Below are 18,584 nucleotides of genomic sequence, written 5' to 3'. Positions count from 1 at the left end.
CATAACTGGTTTAATGAGAGGTACATGCAGGCCTCCTAAGCTATCAAGGATCCAATCATCAAAAGCTGTAACTTTCCTATGAACAGATCAGTCACCATGAGTCAGCTAGTCGTTTCCAGGTGACACAGATTACTCATGAGAAGCTAACTGCCCAGGTAACTGCCCACACTTCACCACCTCAAGCAGTGGACACACTGGCCATGTGTTTGTCTTCTCTCAGTCTGTCACATGATTATGACTCCGACACCGGCAGCAGACCCTGGGCTGATGGACGCCTCCGCCGCAGAACTGCTCTCTCAGCTTCAGCTGCAGTCTGGGGGCTTTCGTAATGACTATCTGATATCCCTCAGCAGAACTAATTGAATCTCCTGAGGACTGCAATGCCTTTCGGTCGATTAAAACAGCAAGCTTAGCTTAAGATTGTAGCTTTAAGTGCATAGCTGGTGCCATTAGCGAGCCTGTCAAAAGCAAACCCAATTAGAAGCGTCTGTGGTTGTTGTTCATGATCTCAGTCTGCCTCTGAATGTCTGTCTTTCTTAAAGCTGCAGTTGGCAAGATTTTTTTGATCATATTCACTGAAACCGAGACTATGCTCCGACATAGCAACATAAATTAGCCGGTTTTAGAAAAAAAACCCGCACTTCTACCTCCACCAGCCTGTTATTTGTTTTGCAAAAATCCACAGCTCTCGGTTCTTCTGGTCCAATCAGAGCAGAGCTGTGTGAGATCTGACTGTCAATCACTGTCTGGTGCAGTCTGGTGCGCACTGATGAGCACAAACTCGATGAGAGGCTGCACGGTGGTAGTGGGGAGGGGCATGAGAGTTGTAAACATTCAAAATTTTGGCTAAGTCCCCTCAATCCGTCAGACTTGCCAACTGCAGCTTTAACTTACTCCTTGCATTCATTCAACCATATATACCCTTTTTCTGTTCACATTTGACTATCAAATACCAAAAATAATGGCAACCACATTAACTAACTTACCACACTTTGACTAGTACTTATAATGTCTTATCCACTAACAAATAGTATTGACTGAAACAGTAATAATTCCTACGGTCTCCTCTGCACTATAGCTTGATTATTCCTCATTCTTTAGGTCGCTTTGGATAAAAGCATCTGCTAAATGAGTTAATGTAATCGTAAATGTAACTTCCTGAATGTAGGTAAGGCTTACCTAGGCCTACCTTTCTTGGTCATTCTCATCAAATGATCTGAAATATTATTTTCCTTTTATTGGAGATGGGAAAGACTAATAATCAGAACATGTAAACTGTTTAAGAAAATGAAAGAACACTTTATAAAATGGTTAGTTAAACTTAACCATGCAATTCTGGGGTATTCTCACTGTATTCTGATGTGTTCATATGTTAGATAATATCAATGTCCCTCCATGGCAGTACGCCATATCTTAAACCACATCCTGCTGATTCATTCAAATGCCAAAACTCCTCCCTTCAAAACTATGTTTTATTAGCCTATGGGTCTCTATCACCAATAATAATAATACAGGTAATCATATCACAACTTTATTTATATAGCCCCTTTCTCAAACCCAAGGTCACTTTACATGGCAACACATTGTATTATAAACATTACTTTATTATACTTTACAAATGGGAATGGTTTCAACATACACTTCATAGAGACACCAACCCAGATAAAAAAAGAGACAAAGATAAGGTCTATCACGTCAGTATTGAGAAATTCCCCTCAAGCCTTGGAGAAATATCAAGGAACCTGTCCAACAACATTCATCTTGTCAGGAAATTCAGAGAAACTCCCAGGTGTCATCATGCTACCATTCACTGTGGTATTGTGTTGTCAAGCTGACTGACAAAGAAGCATTTTCCCCTGCTAATTTAATTTGCACCTGATTTAATAACATCTATTTTCCTCTTCAACAAACACCATGAGGACAACTATGTGGTTGGCTGTTGCCATAGTGATATTTATCAGCGCAGGTAAGCCCATTAAAATGCCACTGAGATGGTGTGAACTGTGTGTGAACTGAAACAGTAGTGTATGCTGACATTATGTGGAAACGAATGCAGTGGCAGACTTTGATTGTTGAGTTGAGAGCTTACTGTAGACTCTGATGGGAGTGATTTGATCAGATAATATAAGTGCAGTATGGATTGAGTGACCAGGTAGTGTAAGAAGTACAGAATAATTTGAGAGGTCTGGTAATATGGCTTGAATGATTAGGTGCTGCATGTGGGGCATTTTCATCATTTTATCAGGCACATCTGGCAAAATAAAACAAAAGGTAACCCTTATGAAGACCTGGAGTTGAGCCACGTTTGTATTTTTGTTTGCCAATGGACTCAAATTTAAAATGCATTTTCCACATGAAGATGGAGTGCCTTGTCTGCATGCAACATTACTTCTGGGATCTCTTTTTTGCACTTATTACCTGCCCTACTTAAGAGCACCTACCGGATCATTTGAGGCAGTGTACCGCTTCCTTGGTCAGTGCACCAGGTGTTGGACATAGCCTACCCTACAGGTTATCTGCATTGGCTGAAAAGAAGAGCTTTTGTAGAGCTGAACAGATCCCACAGACCTGTGAGTGCTGCATGTGGGATATCAATGTTATGCAAAGCAGACACTCATACCGAATCAATGAAAAGCTTGTAAAATATGTAATATACTGCCTTAGCAAGCCTTCTGAAACTGGGGTGGGGGTGAGGGGAGATGGGCAGGGGGTATTATTATACATGTGCAAAACATCAACCGTTAGTAATTATACCTATTTGATCAAGTAGGAAGACACACAAAAGTTGACTCCTGGAATTGCTAAATGCTTATTATAGGTTATCAATTGACAGACCCACCACCACCACACACACACTTGTTACGGCCAAATGAAAACTTGTGACATCCATAGTCTTATTGTTTTGTAGTCTCTCCTTCTGTTTCCAAGGGCACAAGCCCTTGTTCTAATTTACCGAAAACAGTTCTCCAAGAACAAAACCGTTCTCCAAGAACAAAGGGTCATTGACAAAAGACGGACTGCATCCTCGTTCCTCATTCTCACCGGCCTTGTCTCTTGGTTATAGAGTTTCAGGAAATGTTGCGTATCACAAAGATCAGCTGACATTTAAACAAGTCTGGTCCAGGTCTGAGCCAGACCAGATCCAGATCTGAGCCAACTCTTGGCTTTCCATGAGAAAAGACAATCTATAAAAAAGATCTCATGGACTTAGTTTCTCCTGTAATGATCGAACTGAGCTAAAAGTGGGTTTTTGGATCTCCTATTTCTACATTCTATTGACAAAATTTCTCCTTTGGACTTCCAAAGGAGACATCCCAACAAGGTTGAATTTTAACATCAAACATCACATTACTTATATTAGAACAGGGATGTCAAACTCATTTTCATCATAATTATGGTTGGCCTCAAAGGGCCGGTTGTAACTAAAAGACTATGTTAGTGTATCATATTATTTATTATTTCACAATGGCCTCTGCATTCTATTATTATTGATTACCAACAAATTTTGAAAGTAGAATTACCATTACCATTAAGTGTACGACTATTTTAGTAAACGTTTATTTTCAAAAAACGATTTTGGTAACAAATGCATTTACATACATCTAAAATATATACAGTGTGTTATAACATATGATATAAAATGATCAGATTAATAAACAGTCATCATTACTCATCCATCAAAGGCACAGGCCTGTGGCTCCACACTTCAGTTTCGTATGAGATTCAATTTCACAAAGTACTGGGCTAATGGAATTTGCCTGGAACTGGTGAAAAGCCAGTCAGTGTGTTGTAATGTAATGTTGTTTTACAGTAACAGTGGCTTTTCATATCCCTTCCCGGACCCATTTCTACATGGTTTCCATTTCTGGTTGCTCTGCATATCTGACTGAACTCATCAATATCTGTCTTGATTAGCTTGATCAGCACAAACAATACCACACGTTTGAATCAGTTGCATTTGGATCAGGAACCACAAGAATAATGATCTAATTCAAAGTATTTGTCAAAGCATCATAATCATCAAGGATCATAATTTGCATTTAGTAAATAAATTAATATTTACACAGGATGTATGTAACAATGGCAAACTAAATATCATTGCACTGCGGTATATTAACAGTTGAGTTTTGCTTTGATGTGGCAGTGTTCATTAGGGAGTTAATTGTTTGCTTTGCGCCTCTTCGCTACCAGTAAACACAGTAAAACACACAAGGATATATTTTTTTTATAGAACACCATCTCATCTCTCTCCATTCCTTTCTTCCTCCCTAGCTGAAGCCTTGCAATGTGAGCAGTGCAGTATTGGGGTTTTGGGGAGATGTCTCTTTCCAGATCAGGTGAACTGTCATGAGTCTTCACCCAACTGCTACACTGGAGAAGCACGTAAGCATGATCTAGTCAGCACAAATCTGGGATATGTCCCCACAAACTGACGTTGACAACCTATCTCTCCCAGCTCATTACTTCAATTTACATGTGTGCCTGTAAAACTATTAAATCATGTTCCATTAAAGATAACAAACTAGAATCATTGTATTCTAGAATAGAATATAAGTATTTTAGAATTTATTTACTAGAATACTTGTATTTGTACCACTTAAACCATTAAAAAGTTACCATATAAACTACTACACCCACTGTCTAAATGAATTGTGTAGACTGGACTCTGAAAAAGCATCTGTCTCTCTCTAACTCTCTCTCTCTCTCCCTTTAGAGTTCAATGCCACAGGATTCCTGAAGCTCCACACGCGCGGGTGTCTGGATGCTGACCTGTGCAATCAGACCATCACAGGCACCATCCTGGGAGCCGGCTTCACCTCCTCCTTCAGCTGCTGCTCCACTGACCTGTGCAATGGAGCAAGTGCCCTTCACACACCACTGTTTTCCTTGACTCTTAGCGCCGCCCTAGTGGCCATGGCTCACTGGCTCAGCTAGATTCCTTAGATCAGGGGTGTCAAACATAAGGCTCAGGAGCCAGATCAGTCCTGCCATCAGGTTTCATATGTCCCCCCAGAGGTTTTGGGTAGGAAGGGAAAAATTAGAAAGAAAATATATTCACATGCAGCTGTTTTCAACAATTTGTATTTAGCAATTTTTGTGATAGATTAATTAAACCTAGCACTACAAACCATCGTCAGAAAGGCAGAGGCCAAAAAACTGACTTGTAAGTAGGATGTTTCAAGAGAGAACAAGCAGGATATGATGTCAGTAGATGATTTGTACTTGTTTGCTAATAAGTGGGTATAGTAAAGGAGTATATCATCAAACAGCACTCTGATACCAATGCAGAGTTCAGAAAATGACCATGACAACAAATCTGGCCCAACCAAGAGTGAAATACTGAATTATATTACAAATATAAAGCTGTAGATGCTCACTTGGACGGTTGTTACCCACACTAATTTTGTGTGAACTAAAAGTATTACTGTAACTTTTTTAAAATTTACTGTATTAATGACCCCATCCAAAATCAAATACTGTTATTGGTTCTTTTATTGTTCAATATAAGACTAACCTGCTTGGGACAAATCTTGATATTTCTTTAGATGAATCAATAATCACACCAGACCTTTAAAAAAACTTTTGCCAACTTTTACTCCTACGCTGAATGTAATTTCACTGATTTTTAGTAAAGATTTACTTATTCCATTAGCAGCAAAATGATTACTGGATCATTTAAAGCTGAGTGCACTAATGTTGATGCTATGCTATGCCGTTTCTAAAGATTACTCTTCATTTTATTTTGGCAATATATAGACTGCCATTATGAAGCATGATTCAAGAGGGCAACAGCTTTATGAGGGCTTTTAAAATGTTCATACGACCGTGTTACTGTGTGGGACACTAGCCTACACTAAATTTGTTTTAGCCATGCCTTGTGGTTTTGCGTTTTCAATACGTCACCATGAAGACCTGACACTGAAGTTTGTAGACTAAAGTTAAATAGCTACTGCAAACTTTAAAATAATGGACTGAGAGAAGCCCCACCCAGTTGACAACTGCAGAACTATGGCGCCATCTAGCCATCTAGGGCCTACAGTAGGCCAAACACAAGAAGGCACTGTATGATTTCACTGAATTAAATGATCAATGAAAATAAAGATATATTTCCATTTTTTTCATATACAAAGAAACACGTTCAACAAGGAGGCGGACATCCCCAACCCCCCCCCCCCCCCCCGACAATTGTACCCTATCCCACCCATTTGTTCTATTTATACAAATGCACATAATCTGTAATTACTCTTATAAATAGCCATTTTCTACTAGCCTAGAAATCTAGACACACCCTAGTGGCAGCAAATGTAAGGGCTAGTCTAGCAACTCTCCGTTGGCTTGTGAGCTCGAAAAATTTTACTTCTATCAGGCCAATCAAATCGTGTATAGAGTCGTTAGGCGGGCTTAACATAATGATTGATGGCAGAGTTGCAACGGTTTGGCTTGAATTCCCTGCTACTTGAAAACAAAGAAGATGGATGCTGCTGTTGGCGAACAGTGTGACACGAGTTAAGCTTTTAAGTTGGCAAAAGTTTGAACTAGCCAACTAGCTCTGCTGGTGGGAAAACGCATGGGACTAGCGCTGTCCTATTGCGTGCAGAGGGAATTTGAAAGACAACCGATTATCCCGCCCCTCGGACTGAGCACTGCGAACGGTGAGTGCCCAGACCCTACATTTTAATGTTGGTCTGGCTCGTCAGGCTAATTTTCTACTGCTCTCAATACTATTCATCCTGCACATACACTAATTCTTACTACTCTTATAATGTTACTGTTTCTGCACTACAATGGTATTGTTACCACACTGCACATAGTAGACTGAGTACAGTTGAGACACTTTTTGCCCACACAAAATCAAACAAAAAATAGATACTGAAAAGAAGTGATTTTCCACACCACATTCCACATGCCATTTCCTTAGCTTGTAGACTAAAATATTATCAATCATACCCATAAGTAGTTTATATTTTCCACAATTAGCTCATAAACATAAGGTGCATTTTTTGTCTTGACTGTGTCTCAACTACCCTATAGATACAGTTGAGACACCTACCTGGTACAGTTGAGACACCCATCTTTAATGATGTATTGTTAACTAACCGTTAGTTGGAAAGTTGAATAAATAAAAACATAGCAATTGCAAAGTGTTTGTAGTTCAAATTCATTCATTTAATTTAAATTAGCGTTGGTTAAAAGGAATACATCATGAACAAAATGTGACACAGGAACAGATATGGCGAACAGTAGCCTACAAATGGAATGTTCAAGTAATAACACAATCCAATGTGTGTCTCAATTGTCCCCCGCTGACCACCTCACACATTTCTCTAGATTTTGCAATGACCTTACATGACACAATGCCATAAAATATGCCATTTTTTAGGACAAAGAATAATGTTTGTAATGATACCAGTTACGTTTAACAGTAACATAAGTGTAATGAGCTATCCATTGTCGAAGGTGCATGGTGAAGTGAAATTCTTACTTTGGAAAACAAACATTTGCCGATATCCTTGGATGGGAGATACTTGTGTCGTTCAAATTTTCCATGATCAAAGAGGGCACTAATACGCATGTGCATAGCAAAAATCACAACTTGGGCTTGCTGTGCAAGCAAGATATTTAAGGTGTCTCAACTGTACACGTCTCAACTCAGTCTACCCTACATACTAGTGTACATATCTATATGGTTCATACTGAATATCCACATTTATTCTATTTTTCTTAATTCTGTTAATACACTGCGTATATCTATATTATTCTTACTACTATTATATTGTTACCGCTACTGTATCTGTAAATGTTGTTCATACATTGTTCAAATTACATAGCCATATTTAGCCTATTCTGCCCGTATTTCATTTATATTACTCTAAACCACTTTCTGTAAACCAACAACTGTCTACACTGCACTATAATTTCTTGTCCTGTCAATGCACCACCTGTCTATAGCCTCTATATCACATTGCACTTTTCTGCTTTTTTGCACTACAATTCGTTGTCTTTGTACTTTTACTCTGCACAATGACAATAAAGTTGAATCTAAAGGTTAGGGTTAGGTGCATGTTGCAGCCTATCCTAATATGCAAATCTCTTTAGCCAAGACTTTGCAAATGTACTTCTTACATCATACAGTTATGTTTTCATGTAAAACGTATGATGTAATAAGTACATTTGCATGCGACTGGTATTTTTCTCTGTAATTTTTACCAACACCTGCTATGGTTAGCCTTCAACATAGGCTAGGCTACTATGTATAAAAACGGATAATAATGATTGTGGCGGTATACCGCAACATAGGTAGGTCTACAGTTCTGAGTGATTCTTTGTAACAAAATTAACTTAAGTGCACGCTTGGGTGCACAATTACATCCGATTAAGAGCAGTTGGCTAACAGCTAGTCATAATCTGTCTGTATTCTAGCCTAGAAATCTAGACGCACCCTAGCGGCGGCAAATTAATTTGCTCAGCCTGTACATCTAGTATCGAACCATAGGAATTTCTATTGGCTTAACACCGTGGATGTTCTCCAATCACAGCGCTCTATTTCGTTAGAGAGTCTTAAGGCGGGCTTAACAGGATAACGACATCCTGCGACAGTGAACAACAAGGAAGGTGTGGCTATGGCAAACGAAGAGCGGTTGTTTGAATCTGCGTTGGCGTCAACTTTGGAGGAGTTGGACTTGTGCTTTTCTTTGAAAGTAGAGCAACACAATGCACTTAAGTCATTCCTTTCGAAGAAGGATGTATTTGCCGTTTTGCCGACTGGATACGGATATGGTCGTAGCGCTGGCCTATTGCATGCCTAGGCAGTTTGAAAGACAATTCTCTACCCGCCCCTTGGATTAAGCGAGGTGAATGATTCGATGCCAGACTATACATGTCAATGATATAGGATGGCCCGCCAGGCTATCTGTATTCTTCTATGGCAGCGGTTCCCAAACTTTTCCCCCCGCGTACCACCGGCTACATTCCGACTCGGCTCGCGTACCCCCACCATCCGACACATAAACACATAAAAACGTAACGCATTCTATACCCGAATGCGTCTACTACCTTCAGCACGGGGAATTGCGGAGCATGCCTTGATCCTCGTAATTTTCCCCTTATAAAAGCTAATAAACTGCCCCCAAATGCACTTCGAAACATAAGAGAATGTCTGCTTAAATTTAGTGAAGGTGCTACCGTTGAAAATCTACAGTCGGAATTGACACATCTCGCCATGCACTGGGACAGCCTGAAAAAGTCTCCTCTAAACAAGTAGGCCTATACAGTCAAAGCGTCGGACTTTGATGATGCCGCGGAGATATAGGAAGATACAGAAATAAACCTGGTGAGCAAGAAATGTGCTACCTGCATGAATTGTGCAATCTGTTGCTATTTACTTCTCCAGCAGTTAAACCTCTTTACCTGTGCCTACAACTATATGGGCCATTCTACCGAATTCGTGCAAATTCAGAGGTTGAAACATTTTGAAAAAAGTGTCTTTTTTCCCCAAAACTTTTCATTCACATGCATTGTATAACATCTAATTGACTTTTTAATTTCATATTGTCTTTTTGTACAGTTTTGGAATGTTTTCCTTCTCCCAAAAAGTGTCACTACCGAAACACAATAAAAAAAATATAGCCGCAAGCGGCAATGGCGGGCCCGAGCACCTGCGGGCCGCAACCCGTGACATGTCGGAATCCAACAAAGCACCGACGTGGTGCATTTGTGAAATGTACATATTTGATGCGTGTGCTATTTTTTTTTGTATTTTATTTTCTGCCACATGTACTTGCTTGGCCAGGTGGGGGCGCAATGCAAGGCAGGCCCATTGGGTGTCATCATAATCATAATATATATTAACCTGAGAAATTTCAGACCATTCATTTTAAGCAAAGAACATTTCTGATACACTTTTTGGTTGGCCAGATGGTGGCGCTATGTTAGGCATGGAAATTACACATGTGAATATCATCACAATAATGATATCTGATATTTTATAGTTTCAGATCAATCACTTAAGGCATTGTCCATTTCTGGCACATTTCCTGCTTGAACAGGTGGTGGCGCTATGCCAGGCAGGCCCATTGGGTGTCTGGATATCATCATAATCATAATATCTATTAACCTGAGAAGTTTCAGACCATTTATTCAAAGCATAGAGCATTTCTGGCACATTTCCTGCTTGGCCAGATGGTGGCGCTATGCTAGGCATGTGAATTACACATGTGAATATCATCACAATAATATCCAATATTTTATAAAGTTTCAGATCAATCAGTTAAGGCATTGTCCATTTCTGGCACATTTCCTGCTTGGCCAGGTGGTGGCGCTATGCCAGGCAGGCCCATTGGGTGTCTGGATATCATCATAATCATGATATCAATTAACCTGAGAAGTTTCAGACCATTCATTCAATGCACTGTGATTTATGACACATTTCCTGTTTATGTGGTGAGATATTAAAATCATATCAAATATGTTACAACATTCAAAAATCCCTTCACAATTTAACATCAGCGACATCTTGGCATAATGTTGGCCAAATTTCAAATGAATCTGACAAACCGTCTAGGAGGAGTATGTTAAAATTGATCATCTGAAGTCAGTGTAATTGTCATTCTTTCTGTTGCCAGTTGGTGGCGCTATAGCAAACATGCGTTATGGGCATGCGAATATTATCATTAACATGGTATTCAATGACATGTTAAATTTTAAACATTTCAAGCCATGCACGATGAATTATGACACATTTACTGTTTGTGTGGAAGGGTATTAAAATTCATAATTTCGCCATTTCGTCAAATTACAACATATCAAAAAAGGCTTCACAATTTAGAATCAGGAACATCTCGACGTCACGTATACCAACTTTGACATGATTCGGATCAACCGTCTAGGAGGAGTACGTTAAAATTGATCATGTCCACAACGCACAAATTCTCAATTACCTCACTTCCTGTGGGCGTGGCTAATGGCATGTTAATACAAAAGTTGTTTGTTTTTGGGAGTTACATACACCCACCAAATTTGGTGTGTGTATCTAAAACTATATGCCAACCACAAGTCACAGTGACATAAGGGGGCGCTATGGAGTTCCTGGGCAACGCCCGGTGCCCAGCTTTTATCCCTGTCTATTCACTGTATCACTTGATGTGTGTGCCAAATTTCATGCGTTTTCACCCATGGGAAGAACCTCTTTTGGCATCATAATTCATCACATATTTCATCACATATTAGTCTGCACAAAATCCCAAATACCTCACTTCCTGTTGGGCGTGGCTAATGGATTGTACATACGAAAGTCGTTCATCTTGGGTAGATACAGACACCTACCAAATTTGGTGTGTGTAGCTGAAAGTATATGCCCACTATGGGATCAGTCATCTAAGGGGGCGCTAGCGAGTCCCTGGGCCACGCCCGGGGTCAAGCTCTTGTACCTAACTGCGATGTGTGACTCCTGACGTGTGTGCCAAATTTCAAGAGTTTTCGACCATGTTAACCACCTCAAAAACAGGAAAGCAAAAAAGTAGAATAACAATAATAATACTCTATAATAATAATAATCCTTACAAAAACAATAGGGCCTTGCGCCCTTCGGTGCTCGGGCCCTAATTAACAAAATAAGAAGTTTTATGATAACCTATCAGGAATTTCTTTACATATACCTTCTTAGAATTTTCTTAAAGCATTTCCATGATTCAACTGATAACAATAATATTTTTTAACACAAAATAAAGGTCATTTATGAGATTAATTGCATTTTAAAAACAATATTTCTTTGTAAAACGCATAAAGTTGATCATACCGTTTTCAAATTTAAGGATGTATTACTATAAATATATATTTAACCAAACACCACCCTGTTATCTTGTCAGATGATTAGATATAATCTTTTTTTAACAAAACATCCCATGTTTCGGTTGTGACAGCACATGTTCGGTAGTGACGGTAGTGTTTCGGTAGTGACTACTACATCAGACTGCCAGTATTTTGTGTTGATAAAAATGACAAATAAGTCACAAATGTTGCACATAATGCAGCTAGCACATTTAACAGACATATATATATATTTTTTCTTTTTAAAGAAATCTGTTTAATATTTCACTGAACAGCTGATGGATAGTTTGGGTGTTATGAGATGCAAGATAGAACATGTACGCTTGGTTTTATAATCCTTCAAGAAAGATTTATTAAGTGTTCAAAAATGGTCACATTTAAAAGTATTAGTATCTAACATGTTGACAATTTCTCAAAGAACACATAACCTCCAGATCTCATTTAAGTGTTCAATTTGTTACCTTCAGGGCCCTATATTGATAACCTAAGACGCATGATCTGAAGCATATGGTGTCTAGTTCACTTTTCCTAGTTTGACAGCGAAATAAGTGATCAGACGCCAGGTGCATTGTTCAAAAGGATTGTTATAATGTCCCTCGCTCCTTAATTGAAAGGCTACTTCAAAGTAAAAACTACCTAGGGTTTATCGGTTTATCTGTAGGATGCCCATGGACACTATACCGCCGAAGTGTAAGGCTATTTTGTTTTGGTTGTTTTTACGCTGGAGTATCCCTTTAAGCATGAATGTTTGTTAGGTATAACGCATAACCCATAACTGCCAACACTCCTGTTTTCCCTAGTTTCTCCCGTATTTCAAGGTCATCTCCCGGCGCCCACCCGTTTTGTTATTTCTCCCGGGGAAACTCCCAGAATATTGCATGACCATCAAACTTAATTTTAAAATCATGGATGTATTCATTTTTTCTGTTAGTCTGACATTTCCCAGGTTGCCAAATTGGGTATGATATGCACCCTACACATAGCCAACACAATGACTTACTTTCAATTTCAATCCTGTTGTCATAAAACCTGGCAACCCAAAACCCGATTTTTTTAAAAGCTAAATGTCGGCAGGTATATACGGAGCCCTAGAGGAGTCATTGCAAGGTATTTTTTGGTATATATCCAGAAAGCGTGGGCTCATTTTACTAAATTGTGCACTTATTTTACTAAATTGTGCTCTCAATTTATTAAAACGTGCACACGATTTAGTAAAACGTGCACACTATTTAGTAAAACGTTAGCACAATTGCGCGCACGTTTTACTAAATAGTGCGCTCATTTTACTAAATTGTGCTCTCATTTTAATTGTTGTAAATTGAGCGCACAATTTCATAAAACGTGCGCACAATTTACTAAATCGTGCGTGCGCATGTTTTACTAAATCTAGAGCACAATTTAGTAAAACGAGCGCACTATTTAGTAAAACATGCGCACAATTTACTAAATCGTGTGCACGTTTTACTAAATCGTGCGGACAATTTACTAAATTGAGAGCACAATTTAGTAAAACGTGTGCACGATTTAGTAAAATGAGCGCACGTTCTCTCGATACACAAACATATCTTGCAATGACACCTCCTGGGCTCCGTAGGTATGCCATAACCAATCAGAAGAAAAACAATAAGAGTGCCATCTCCCATTCCCTAAAAGCAAGTAGGCCTACTGCATGTACCATGGCACAGTACCACCATCTGGATGAGCAAACACATTTCTTTTTTTACTATTTAAATCAACAATTACCCCTACTAGGTACTCACACAAATGTGAAAGTGTGCAAAACAAAATGTGAAAGTATGTATGGAACTATTGTTGGAATGCTTGAAACCAGGCGACACCGCTTTGCCTCGTCCATAGCCAGCCTAAACTCTGACCCACTCGATCAGACAGCCCAAGTAGTTAAGCAAATCTGCAGTTCAGTTTTTGTTTTTTAAATGTAAGACAAGGTTCTTTCCCAAATTTCAACAATGAAAACAAAACAAGGGTGGAGGGGTGGTCCACTGTGTAGGAATCCTGGACCATGACCCGGATCAGGAGTGAGGTTTAGGGGGCTTTAGGAGTGTAACGGTAGGTGTGCAGTATGTTGGTAAACCTCCCTGCAGACGCCTATAGAGTAGTGTTGCAGCCTGGGCTTTTGCTTTGCTAATGCTAGCATGCTCCTGATCCGAGGTGCTGCTGTTTGCGGGTTTCCAGACGAGTGACAGGTTGAGCTACATGGTTCAACACAACACAGATTACACAGGCAAACCAGCGTCCCCAGGTGTATGGAGTATATATGTGTCTGTGTACTGTCTATGCTCATGCACTTCGCTTCCTAACACCCCGATAACATTCCAATGAATGTTAAACATGCTAAGGACATTCATCTAAGCACACCAGCACAGACTTGGAATTGCGTTGCCAGGGACTTGTTGCTTAGGTCAGTGGTTCTTAAACGTTTTGACTGGCGACCCCCAAAAAACATTGGCCAAGTCTCGAGACCCCCTTCTCTCCAGCCAATGAAATTTGGTTTCCTTTTTGGAAAATGTTGCAAGACTGGCATTGGAGGCAGAGGCAGAAATGGTACGCTATGTCAACATCAAAACCAAGCCAAACCAATCTGATTTATTGTTTAGATAACTAGCACTCATCCAATGTATAACTGGCAGTCCTGTGGCAAGAAAAGGCTGCATAATGTTCTGTCACTGGTAAGCTTACGCACAGCATCTTTGAAGTTATCGTTGCAAGAGGCGCAGATAGAGATTTGAGTTTGCGTAAAACAAAGCATCCACCTTCGGAGGAACATTATGGAAACACTGTGAATTGTAACCATATATCTAGGGCTACTGAATATCCCAGTTTTTAAACATGTTGGTCTGAACACCTTCTGCAAATCATTTCGCAACCCCTCCCATATTTTTGTCAACCCCCCTGGGGGTCCCGAACCCCAGTTCAAGAAACACTGGCTTAGGTCTTACCAGGCTGTTAGACTCCTCTGACAGTGCACCCTCAAAATAACTGAAATAATGCCCGTTTAACTTTAGATCACTTTCCTTGGTCAGTGGTGTTATAATTTTTTGTGGCGTCAAAATAGCAATTTGTGATCATATGTCTGACCACCCCTGTTTTTTCATCGATACACCCGTTGGGTGTGCAAGGATCACACAGTATGGGTGTCTGGCGGAATAATTATAAAATGCGCTGACCTAAAACTAGGAAAACAATTGTGTCGCGCCTGGTTCCTCAATGCACTGAGTGTAAGATAGGGCCCTCAGTCTTCCTAACTAATGCTTCTGCAAAAATATGCAGTTGAACAATGATTTCTTTCACTTTCCTTTCTTAAATATTCTTGGTACTTCACTGAGTCATCCCTCAATATTTGTCTATATTTTATTTATATAAATGTGCAATTGGAAATATCACTGATTTACCAAAATATAGGACCTAACGGTCCATTTAGTCACTACCGAAACAATCTCGTCACAACCGAAACTTCAATACATGTTTCGGTTGTGACTGTTTCGGTAGTGACGAAAACATATATTTTTGAGCCTATCTCAAAGATGCTAGTCAGCACATGGTTAGATAGCACAGTTCTGAACATTTACACACAAATAAAACTACATTTTCCAAAAAAAATAACCAAAACAACTTGATTAATTGAAATAAATATGTGTTCGGTAGTGACGTTTTTAAATGTTCCAGCCTGATTTTGAGACTTTTGAATGCATTTACTCAAAAATTATTGGACTGATCTAATCACCATGTGGCCATGAGAGAGAGAGGGATTCACACACACTTCCTGGTCCAAATGGAGGGGTGTGGCTAAAATCATTACCATCCTATGGGCTAAACCTTACAGTGTTTCGGTTGTGACATAAAAATGCGGGACAACATTTTTTACATAATAATTTATGATTTTTGAAAAAATTATGCAATAAATATATTTTTTCGATTGCTTTTATCATAGGTATTTAAAAGATCTTTAGAAAAACATCAGTGGAAAAAATTACAAAAATGATTTCATATTTTTTTTCATAAGGTGAAATTTAGGCCTTAGGGTTTGGGACAGCCACCTCTCAATTGAAAGTACCCTAAACATGATGATTTTATATATATTAAGCTTGATGCTACCTCAAATATAGTTTTAGTTCTTAATAGATAATAAAAAGATCTTCATAAATATGTAAAATTTTTCTGTATAAATGCTTTTTAAATTACTTTTTAGGGTCTGGGACAGCAATTTGCACGAATTCGGTAGAATCGCCCATATATGGTTAGCAAATGAATTCCTACTAACACTGTCATGTAGCCTACTCAAGTGCCATGCAAACGGAGTTTTTCCACTGTTAAATTCATCAAGAATCGCCTAAGGACACGATTGTCACAGGATAATTTGGAGGCCTTTATGCTGATGGCGACAGAGAAAGAGGTCCTATAATGCATGACGTTAATTAAGACACGTTTGTGGAGCGGCTGCTCTGATGGGTTTCCCGTTTATCAACAAAACTACATTCGCGCGCAGCCATGGGGTAGAAGACGTTTGGTGCCACAACGTTATAAACTTGACTTAAATAGTCGGCTGCTGTAAGCTACAATCGTAATTTTTTACATACCCCTGGTCCCCTGTTGTCTCAATGATAATAGCATCTCATTTCAGGCTATATTTCAGAGTTTGCCATTCATTTGCATTAAAATCGTATTTTTACATGCATTCCTTTAGGGATATTGAACATATTGAACATTCTCTAACCATCGTGATTTCGAATTGGTGTAATTTTCAGCACAAAAACTTATTTTGTTCTTTACATGGAGAGCACTGTTCTATGCTGCTTTCTGCCTCTTGCGCACGCATGTTTTCGTGACGTTACATAGAAATCCATGTATTCTAGGTAGAGATGTCCGATAATATCGGCCCACCGATATTATCGGCCCGATATTAGCATAAAAATGTAATATCTGTTAATATCGTTATCCGATTTTTTTTGCCTTAAAACCGATAAAATAATGCTTGCGTTACACCCAAATAGTGCCTATGCGCTCCTGAAGCGTTTACTGGCGCACAGATGATGACCTCATCAAGCTGCGTCTTGAAGCATACAAACAAGCGTGGATGGCTGCAGTAACAAACTTGCTCGCTCTGTTTCAACATTATGTCTGTGGTTTGGAATTGGCCATGGCCGTCGTAGCCCCTTGAGTTGGCCGTGATGTCCCTTTGAAAATCAGAGGTTTACAGGCCACGGTGGCCTTGGTGCCCCCTTCTTTAAATATTCTGCTTTGCATCCTACTAATAGCGATATATATTTAGCCTATGGCCAAATTACGCAGTGGAGAAAGTGACAGCGCAAGAAAGTGCGTCCAAATTAACCCATTCTTCTCAGTTGAACTACTCGCGAAGTAGCCTACTCATCACACAGACATCACAAGTATCACATGAAAGAGCTTTTTCTCAGCTTTTAAACGATGTTAGCCGCTAATTGCTGTGTTGAACGGTTCGCGAGAAAAGTAAATAATATCATTCAATCATAAATTCTACTGAAGGTTTTGCGTCCATCTCCCTACCCATTCATCTCGGTGGAATACTTCAGAACCCTTCGTTTAACATATGACAAACCATATATCAGAATAAACAGCAGACCTTACCGAACAGAAAGGTGTAAATCAGTCCCCTGTACAGTTAGCCGTTCCGGACTAATCCCGTTTTGAATTTGCAGTAAATTTCAACAGACATGGATGTCTCCAAATTTGGGATTTAAGTTTAACACTGTGTTTAAATTGTTCCACATTATTTCATAACGGGCCAAATACAAAACAAATATTACAAATGTCGCCTAGATATCGGTAAATCAGAGGACAGCTGACTGTAAGAGTTTGTGAAAGTAGCCTTAATGATCACAAAATGCTAAGCATGCATCTATAGGCTATTTGAGTTTCTTAAAGCTGAGCTGTGCTTAAATTGTTCAATACATGATTTCATAACAGGCCAAATATAAAATAAATGTTAAATATAGCCTACATATCTGAAAATATTAGATGATCAGATGATTTACAGTTATATGTAATGTCATGTTTTTGTATAGTGATGCAGGTCTACTGCAGTGAATACAACTTTGATCATTTTTATAGCCTACTACTGTATAGTTAACTTTGGCCTTGGTGCCCTGACATGTGGCCTTTGTGCCCCCCACCAAATATGCCCAACTGAAGGCCAAGTGGCCTTGCCCCTAAAATGGTGAAATTCCAAGCCTGATTGTGGGTATGGCCCGTTATGTACTTCACCTCAAGCCTGAAGTATTTTTTGTAGCTCAAACAAATGTTTTCAAAATTGTGCAGTATAGTTGCTTGCCACATTGTAATTGACTCATATTTGTGCATTCATTCAATTAAGGTGATTGAGTTTTAGTTAAAGAAACAGTTCATGAAGCATCCTACAAATGCAGGCTCATTTAACACAGAAAAAGGGTAGCCTGTCATACACTATGCCTGTTATTTTAGTTGGCTTTACATTCTGCTATGTTGCACATAGTTGTTCAGGTACAATGTTTTATCATTTGTGAAGAAGTCAAATTTGCCCTATTTGTTGTGGGCATTGTCAAGATTATCTCAGGGAGAGTGTAATCCAAACTGTTGTTTGAGACAATTAAAAAATAAAAAATAAACATGGCACTTTTTCCCTAAATTAAGTTGAAGTATTTTTCTTATTTTGCACAGACAATGTTAACATTTGGAAAGCCTTGTTGCATTCAAGAATGCATCCAGTGGGGCATCACAATAACATT

The 18,584-nt window shown here is 39.1% G+C and overlaps 1 protein-coding gene across 1 annotated transcript; it reads left to right on the top strand.

Annotated features, from left to right (window-relative positions):
- The first annotated feature begins 1,791 nt into the window (after positions 1-1,791).
- LOC143140995 (protein Bouncer-like) lies at positions 1,792-6,101 on the top strand. The gene is made up of 3 exons (XM_076302194.1): positions 1,792-1,966; positions 4,273-4,383; positions 4,715-6,101. Exons 1-3 carry the CDS (start codon positions 1,915-1,917, stop codon positions 4,933-4,935), a joined length of 384 nt encoding a protein of 127 aa, XP_076158309.1. The 5' UTR covers positions 1,792-1,914; the 3' UTR covers positions 4,936-6,101.
- The last annotated feature ends 12,483 nt before the right edge of the window (positions 6,102-18,584 follow it).

Source organism: Alosa pseudoharengus, unplaced genomic scaffold (genome assembly GCF_046254945.1).
Source record: "Alosa pseudoharengus isolate Yale_2024_CS ecotype anadromous, Long Island Sound unplaced genomic scaffold, YU_APseudo_1.1 YU_APseudo_1.1_scf_23, whole genome shotgun sequence".
Classification (NCBI taxonomy): Eukaryota; Metazoa; Chordata; class Actinopteri; order Clupeiformes; family Clupeidae; genus Alosa; species Alosa pseudoharengus.
Note: the sequence above shows the minus strand (reverse complement) of the source record. Positions and strands in the feature narration are given on the sequence as shown.